Genomic DNA, 9444 nt, shown 5'->3' with positions numbered 1-9444 from the left:
ATTTCCAAGCCGACTACGGCATCTAGTCTATCAATGCATTATGCACCATGATGTCTACATTCAACATATCAACATCTCATTCAATTGGCATTTGGAAAGTAAACATAGCATATATGCACATCAATGTGTGGAATGACTAATCTATATATCATATTCATGATGACATGACTAGATTAGATATAGTTATATGAATGCCAAAAAAATGCCTTGAAACAAGGCCAAACGTCCTCTCTCCACTTACTTGTAGCGTACAAGGATTCCCGTTCGGTACGGGTGAGATCCGGAGCGAATCGGGTAGGATTTGGTGAACCTAACATAATTGAGCGGGGTTAGTACTTCTAACATAATTGAGCGGGGTTAGTACTTCACCATTTTAAAATCAAAATTAATGAAATCTGATGTCAAAATCGTGTTTAGAACGTCAAAAGAAGGTCACACGTCCGATTTGGGTTCGATCGGACATAAGGATCACCTTCGGGGCCACACGGGTGGGTCAGACAGGTGGACTGTCTACCCACCGGTTTTACCCACCGGTTTGGGACCGGCGGGTAGGGGCCCACCGATTGTACCCGTCGGTTGTACCCGCCGGTTGGGCCAGGGACCCATTGCTAGGACCGGTGGGTAGGTACCCACCGGTTGTACCCGCCGGTGGTACCCGCCGGTTGGGCCTGAAGGCCCCCTACCTTCTCAGGTGGGTACCCACAGGCGGGTAGGTACCCGTCGGTTGTACCCACCGGTGTTGGCGGAAATGACACTATCTCTTCCCCATTTTCTCCATCCTTTGGGGAATCAAATGGAGCTTTCCCCCACCCATTCTTCACACCTTCGAGGTCCTATAGGATGGTTCTAACCTAGATCTAGGTTAGATTCAAGTGAGGGAAACCATCTTACCTTCTTTGCTCAAGAATGACTTCAAACCCTCCAAATCACTTCAAACTCACAATGCTTCTTCTACCTTGTCAATATCTCTTCAAATCCTTCAAGATCAACACATAAATCATCTATTAAATCTTAGATTTGTCATTTCAAAGGGTATTTACAAGATCTCAAGAAACCATACTCGAATCAAGGGTTTAAAGCTTGGGTATGGTGAATGTTCACAAAAACCAACTTTCCTTACCTCCAACTGTAGATCTAGAGTTGAAGATCACTCTCCCAGCACCGGAATGAGAAGATCAAGCTTTGGCGCCACTGAAATCCTTCCTTTCTTCCTCGTCCTTCTCTTCCTTTCTTCTTCCCTTTCTTTTCTCTCTCCTCTTTACTTTTCTCACCAAACGTACGAGGGTAATAAATGGAAAGAAAAGAAATCATAAAGCCTTATATACTATTCCTAATTAAGTGAATAGTGCTCTTGGATGGGTCACTCAGGTGGGTGCACCCACCTGTCCTACCCACCTGAGAGCCAAGACTTGGGATTTTGACCGGGTTCGGACCTCGGCGCGAACCCCACCCCAGGCATACGATGTAGCATACGTATATACCTTAAAATACGGATATAATACCTGTTTTATCCATACATAGCCTTATAGTAGGTGCACGTACACGGTTTGGGCACTCCCGTCTCTTCTGGCACTGGCTCGGACTTGTCGGGCCAGCCGGTGTTTAAGGTCACCCGTGCCATCATAGCCCATAAGGAACCCGCTCTAATTTCCTCTGGCTCGGTTCCTACATGGTTAAACCGGTTCAATCGCGAAATCAGACCGGGTTTAAGAAGCGGGGTATTACAAGTACGATTGGCCCTCTTGAATGTACCACCAGGGTTGTCGGCTGTCCTACATGACCCGCCAGGCGTTATGTCTAACCGCCACAGTGACCCGACGACCACGACCACGGTTTTCTCCCAAATGATAACCCACCACCTTAACCCCTGTTGGGAAGGGTCGTAGCACGGGATGGTGAAAATCCTAATACCGCATGCTCCTATATGACAATAGTACGATTGCATAGTGCCTCCGTGTCCCATTCCACGGGCCACCAATGCACTCGTCTCCAAGCCGACTATGGCATCTAGTCTATCAATGCAACATGCACAATGATATCCACATTCAACATATAAACATCTCATTCAATTGGCATTTGGAAAGTAAACATAGCACACATGCATATCAATGTGAAGAATGACTAATCTACATAGCATATTCATGATGGCATGACTAGACTAGATATAATTAAATGAATGCCAAACAATGCCTTGAAACAAGGCCAAACGTCCTCTCCCCACTTACCTGTAGCGTGCAAGGATTTCCGTTCTGTACGGGTGAGATCCGGTGCGAATCGGGTAGGATTTGGTGAACCTAACATAATTGAACGGGGTTAGTACTTCACCATTTTGGAATCAAAATTAACACGATCAGATGATAAAATCATGTTTAGAACGTTAAAAGAAGGTCGCACGTCCGATTTGGGTTCAATCGGACATAAGGATCACCTTCGGAGCCACACAGGTGGGTCAGACAGGTGGGCTGTCTGGCCCACCGGTCCTACCCACCGGTTTGGACTGGCGGGTAGGGGCCCACCGGTTCCACCTGCCGATTGGGTCAGGGGCCCCTGCTAGGACCGGCGGGTAGGGTGGCCCGCCGGTTGGGCCCGTCGGTTGTGCCCGAAGCCCCCCTGCCCTCTCAGGTGGGTGCCCACAGGCGGGTAGGGGCCCACTGGTTGCACCCACCGGTCTTGGCAGGAAAACTACCGTTTCTTCCCAACTTCCTCCATTCTTTGGGGATTCAAATGGGGGCTTCTCCCCACCCATTCTTCACACCTTCAAGGTCTTATAGGATGGTTCTAACCTAGATCTAGGTTAGATTCAAGGGATGGGAAACCATCTTACCTTCTTTGCTCAAGAACAACTTCAAACCCTCCAAATCACTTCAAACCCACAATGCTTCTTCCACCTTGTCAATACCTCTTCAAATCCTTCAAGATCAACACATAAATCATCTATTAAACCTTAGATTCATCATTTCAAAGGGGATTTACAAGATCTCAAGAAACCCTACTCGAATCAAGGGTTTAAGCTTGGGTATGGTGAATGTTCAAAGAACCCAACTTTGCTTACCTCTAACTGTAGATCTAGAGTTGAAGATCACTCTCCCGGCACCGGAATGGGAAGATCAAGCTTCAGCGCCGCTGAAATCCTTCTCTTCTTCCTCTTGCTTCTCTTCCCTTCTTCTTCCCTTTCTTTTCTCTCTCCTCTTTACTATCCTCACCAACGTACGGGTGTCATAAATGAAAAGAAAAGAAAATCATAAAGCTATATATATAATTCCTAAATAAGTGAATAGTGCACATGGATGGGTCACTCAGGTGGGTGGGTGCACCCACCTGAGGCCAAACTTGGGATTTTGACCGAGTTCGGGCCTCGACGCGAACCCCACCCCTGGCATACGATGTAGCATACGTATATACCTTAAAATACGGCTATAATACCTGCTTTATCCGTACATGGCCTTATGGTAGGTGCATGTACACGGCTTGGGCACTCCCATCTCTTCTGGCACTGGCTCGGACTTGTCGGGCCAGCCGGTGTTTAAGGTCACCCTTGCCATCATAGCCCATAAGGAACCCGCTCTAACTCCCTCTGGTTCGGTTCCTGCATGGTTAAACCGGTTCAACCGTGAAATCAGTCCGGGTTTAAGAAGCAGGGTATTACAGTGTGTGAGTGTGTTGTGGAGATTGACGTGCAGGGTGGCTGAAGGTTGGTTCCCGCACTGCATGCCCATGGTGTGTGAGTGTGGGATACAGGGTGGCCAAAGGTTGGGTTCTGGCACTATACGCCCACGGGGTGTGTGAGTTTGTTTATGATGTGACACATACCATAATAGAATGCATTGGGTTAGGATAACCACCCGGGTGCTACAAACCTTACCAATAGGGGTTTACGTATTGGCTAATCTTACCATCCGGCAGTCCAAGGTTGGAAACGATTTTTGGTAACTGAGGTGATGGAGATGTCAGCGTCGTGGCAAACCCTCAAGCAATGTTGGATTGTCATACATGCGATGTTGGATTTGATGTAGTGATATTATGGGGGATTATTAATAGGGGCTTACCGAACCCAAGGGAGTAACGCAGTTGGTGAGCAACAAACTTTGTACGAGCCGTAAACTAGGACGTCTTAAGTTTGACTCCCACTAGACACACCTTGGGCCACTCACATGGAGGTGTTTGGTGCTCTTCACTGCTTTCAGTGAAACTTGAATGGTTCTCATTCAACTTCTGTATGACCCGGTCCATGCGGTTGTGGGGTCAGTATGGGCCCGCGAGACTAGTCAGGCAAAGGCCTGGATACCCGTCATTAGCAAAAATAAATAAATAAATAATAGGAGCTTACCGAGTACCGAAGCAACCATGTAGGGACCAGAATGCTCCTGACTTGCAACTAACTTGTATCCTTGGGGACCAATAATGTACATTTTTTACTAGGGATACCATTTATGTTGCAGTAGCACTAATACCCATTATGGACTTAGAATCTGTTGATTAGGTGTGTTTGCTAATAATTTGGATCATGTCATTGCATTCATTTAAATGCATTCCTATTGGTTTGGTTGGACATTTAAATTGTTTTTATTTCATGAATTATTGTGAATGTTTGAGTGTACCCCTCACTAGGTTTCGTGGATGCTCACCCCCCTTGTTGCCTCATTTTTAGATGTTGATTCAGGTAACCATCCAGAGTTTGTGGTTGAGGAGCCGACTCTCTACGGAAGTGACCTCTGGGATGAGGAGCTAGCCACGCACGAGGACCGTTGCGTATGAGACGAATGTGCATTCAGAGCACGTTGAGGATGAGAATATCATCATCTTCTATTTTTTATTCTTTTGTTTACATATCAGATGTAGCCCTGGGGGTATAATTGTAATTATGTTTTTACTGTGAAAACATTTTTTTTGGTAAATATGATAAGGAAAAAGGTTGGGTATGCAGCCGATACCAAGTATGCTAGCACCCATTGTGTCTATCTCTCTCTTCCCTTTTTTCTGAAATGACCCTCATATCCTTCTTGAATGATACTCCATCATGTGTTCCTATTGGTGTTATCCGCTAGCATACTTAATATCGGTGGCATACCTATCCCTCTCCCATATCATAAATATCTTAGACTTCACCAATTGTATATATTTTGATTATTATGTTCTATGTGATCATGGAATCATTTCATAGCTTTATGAACTTAAAGTACTGCATCATGGATCCTGAATGGATTGTGGATACATGTGCATGTCCATGTCACCAGCTTTCAGGTGTGTGGAGGCAGTATGTGACACCCTCTTAAAGAAAAGTAAAAAAACAGCTACTTAGTCATTGTTTATGAATTAAACAAACGAAGGAAGAATTAATGGACCAGGGCATAATGAAGTGAAGGCACCATTTATTGCTTAATATGACATCATGCAAAAAGAATACATTTTTTTCATTAACCATTATAGAGGATAATAACATTTCATATTTCATTTATTTAGATTGATATACAATGAGGCTGAAACACACTAAGAAGATAGTACATAGCCAAGCCCAACCTTAAAACACATTGTTGAACTCCCCATCCCTTTATTTTCTTTTATTATTACTTCTTCATTTGCTATCATAGAACGGGAGCCTATCTCCTTCTCTTCATTTACTACCATGAGATTGAGGGAACCAATCTCCTCAATGGAAGAAACAAGGGCCACTGCATGATTGCATTTTCTGCAGACGGCGACGCCTCTCATCAGACAATCTTTTAGCAAACCTGAGACAACATCAATGCAGCAAAAGGAACCCATAGTTAATCCGTAGGGTCTAGGGCAATCAGTAAGCTAAACCTTTGCTCTTAAACTCAGTTTACCCGTACAGAAAACTGAGATTGACGTTACCAATCCGGTAATGACCCAAAGGGAAAAAAAAAGGGATCTACCTATTTGTCTAGGCTTAGAGTTTTGCCATCCATAGTATAGAAATATATAGGGGAGATTTCCTTACAAGGGCAGCGTAAAAACAAATCTGTATGCTACACCAACAAGGACCTGGATAATGTATCATCTATATATGGTCTATACGGACCCACATGGTAAGAATAAGAGAAAGTGTTAATGTAGGTCCCATTATTTATTACATGAGAAGGATATAGAAGAACCTATACAAGGGTGGTTTAACCCCATATAATAAGGGTTGAAAATTTTGTCCCCAATGGTGGTGCGGGTGAAGGAAAAATTTGTCCTAGATGTAGTACTAACTATCCAACATAGTCCCATTCACATGAAAATTATCATTCAAAATCCTTCACTTGTTTGGGAAAATAAATTCCATGAAAATCCTTAAAATGGATTGGAAAATTGATTGAAAAGAAATGAATGGTTATGCTAAGGAAACTGTCCATAAATTCTATCCTATTCTCTCTTCTTCTTCTTTTTTTTTTTTTTTTTTTTTTATGGAATCAGGAAAATTACCACACATTTGTGATGGAGTAAATGAATTAAGCTACTAGGGAAAGAAGAAGAACCCATAATCCATAATCCATCGACTGTATAAACCTATGAAGACAATTATTGTGTGTGCTTACTTGGTTAGAGCTTCTTTATTTGTCATTCCACTTGTAACAGGTATGTAGTTACCAGTCACCAAGTCCACCAAGGAAACTGGTTTCTCTAACAGCTCTTCTCCTATCTTCCCAAGCTTCTCAAGGTTTTCTTTGCTTGCATTATCAATGGAAGCTTCAGAACTCGTTAAATTCTCACACTACTAATTGCAATCAATTACATGTTAGCTTCTAATTAATTAGTATAAACAAACTGACAAAGATAAGAGGGATGAAAAGATCAAACTACACCTGAATTCTAAGGTAGTTGTCTTTACATGTCCGGTCATGGAAGCACATGGCTGTGTATATATCAACCATATCGGATGATGCATATACCAAAGATTCTATTAATGGAGGTGCAATGTCAGGCCCAAATAACCAATCTATGATCCCCCAATTTTTTCCTTCAACTACCATCTTCCCCTCATTCTTTGCTTCTCCTGTGCCAAGAGAGAGAACCAAATACCTGCTATAATCTAAGGCCTGGTTTGAGCACTTATTACAACCTGCTTCTCTCTTGCTCTCTTTCATCATTTCACCCATTGCAAGCAAAGTCTATAGAGAGAGAGAGAGAGAGAGAGATCAGTAGTTAAAATGATGAATTTGGATTGCTATTGTAGACTCCAGGGTTGTTACATAAGATCTGAATTGAAAGGAAATTACAAAGAGTAGCAATGTGTTTAGGAAAAAACTAAAAATATATAAAGAACAGCTAATGATTCTGGTTGAAATGAAACGAGAAAAGAAATGCCCTAAAGAAGCAGTGTGAACTTTTTTTTATTTTTACTTTTTCCTTAAATTTTTACCTAGAAACCCTAAAGCTTTCTTTATTTAACCCCTAAAATATTGAGCTGATTTTTTGATAAATTCTTATAAAATGCTTTTCAAATGTGGCTAGATTAGAGATATCTCTAGCCTGGCACTAGTATTTGTTACATGGTACCAAATCTAAAATTTTGTGGACAGCCCTGTTCACAAGTCAAGTTTCAGGCAACACGGAGTAAACCAAGTTACGAAATAATGCTATGAGAATCTAGTGACTAAATGAAACTTTTCTAAAAAGAAATGGATGCCTTAAAATATGAAAGAATATACCAACAAACTAGAGGGCAAGTGAATGAATTTGAGATTGAAATTTTACCTATGGCCAATCTAAATTATTTTTTAAAGACCCAAATGGTCAAAATTGGCCAATCACCCTTCCATGTGCAAGACTTGGTATTTTACTTAAGGAAATAATTCTCTAGTTTTTTTATACTAGAAAAGTTTTATAAAATTAATGCATGCCACATCACTCCACTTCTTTTTCAACCAAAACATTGTAATAATGAATTAAATTAACTTGTAATTCACATCTAACCAAACAAATCCTTTTTAAATTTAAAGTGGATTATATAGAAGAAATATGAGTATGGGTTGGAGGAGAGATGTACTGGATTATTGGCTGCTAAACCTCCATCTGTGACATTGAATTCCTTTGTGACTGATAGTGTGGTGTTCTTGAAATAATATGGGGGAAAATAAGTTGGTGCTGCAGATGTGGAGATACAAACATCAGACATCAATGAATCATCTATTTCATTGGCTCTGGCCTGCATGAGGTGCATTAAAAACATCACAATTCACATTTCACATGGAAGGATGGAGAATCAAAAGTTAGGCCTTGTCCCTTGTGTCAATTGTGTGATAGAAAAACAATTTTCTTGCTACCTGAGCTTATAGTCAAAGAAATTAAATTATTTTTTCCCCTATGAGTTCACAAATTCCCTTTTAAATTTTTGTATTTTCTAAAATACACTTCGAGATTTTATTTCTTTGACTGCGAGTCCAAGTAACCACAAAATTTCAACAAGAAGATCTCACCCACCCGAAAGGTGCTGAAGATGGTTGGCTGCATAATTTTGACATCAAAAGAAGTGATAAGCACATTGGTTAGTGTCTCCCCCAGCTTCCATTTTCCCAAATTATCCCTGATTATTTGGTGAAGGTTTTTGCCATCGTATTTGGGAGACAAAAGTTGTGGCATAAGTGCTGGGGTCTCTTTAATAACTTCTAAAAGTGTTGGGGTTTCTTTAATAATTTTGATAAGTTGGAGTAACCATGAATATTTCTGCCCCGCAAGTAAGGCCCTGAGCTCACCATCTTGTTCAAGATCAGGCCTGTTATCAACAGGAGATAAGAGAGAATCAGCCTTTTATTTATTATATATGCACTCAAGAGATCAAAAAACAAGTTGTTTCTCATACTCTGCTAGTTTTTCCATCCAAGGTCATGGTGGACTCAAGAGACAGTGGAATATGAGGACTGTTATGAAGAGAAGACAAACAATGATGAGGGTTCATTAATATACGTAATAAACTGCAGACAGGATTATTCAATCCCATCTAGGTCTAGTTAGGTGTTATATGTGTGTGTGGTGGTTCTCTGTCCGGCAGTGCGGTTATGCCAGTGTTCTCTATCTCTATCTCTCTCCTCTTAAAACAAGAAAGCAGATGTATATATATATATATATATATATGTGTGTGTGTGTGTGTGTGTGTAAGAGCTGGTAGATCATGCTTCCAAACAGAATTCTTTTGCTCTCTCTCTCTCTCTCTCTCTCTCTCTCTCTCTCTCTCTCTCTCTCTCTCTATATATATATATATATATATGTGGGAGGGGGATAGGTATGCCACCGATATCAAGTATGCTGGTGGATAGCACCAATAGGATCACATGATGGAGTATCATTCAGGAAGGATATGAGGGTCATTTCAGAAAAAGGGAAAAGAGAGATAGACACAATGGGTGCTAGTATACTTGATATCGGCGGCAGACCCAACCTTATATATATATATATATATATGTGTGTGTGTGTGTGTGTGTGAGAGAGAGAGAGAGAGAGAGA

General features: G+C 41.5%; 1 protein-coding gene across 1 annotated transcript in view; it reads right to left on the bottom strand.

Moving 5' to 3' along the window:
* Window positions 1–5560: 5560 nt before the first annotated feature.
* Window positions 5561–9444, bottom strand: part of LOC122066174 (patatin-like protein 2) — a 6529-nt gene continuing 2645 nt past the window's right edge. Inside the window, exons 2-6 of the mRNA XM_042629989.1 lie at window positions 8425–8716; window positions 7991–8149; window positions 6807–7112; window positions 6540–6715; window positions 5561–5729 (exon numbers count right to left, since the gene is read on the bottom strand). Of these exons, the coding sequence (XP_042485923.1) occupies window positions 5648–5729; window positions 6540–6715; window positions 6807–7112; window positions 7991–8149; window positions 8425–8716 (1015 nt within the window). The 3' untranslated portion in view covers window positions 5561–5647. The remainder of the gene's footprint in view (window positions 5730–6539; window positions 6716–6806; window positions 7113–7990; window positions 8150–8424; window positions 8717–9444) is intronic.

This window comes from Macadamia integrifolia, unplaced genomic scaffold (genome assembly GCF_013358625.1).
Source record: "Macadamia integrifolia cultivar HAES 741 unplaced genomic scaffold, SCU_Mint_v3 scaffold2281, whole genome shotgun sequence".
Classification (NCBI taxonomy): Eukaryota; Viridiplantae; Streptophyta; class Magnoliopsida; order Proteales; family Proteaceae; genus Macadamia; species Macadamia integrifolia.
The sequence above is the reverse complement of the archived record's forward strand: the minus strand, read 5'-3'. Positions and strand labels throughout refer to the sequence as shown.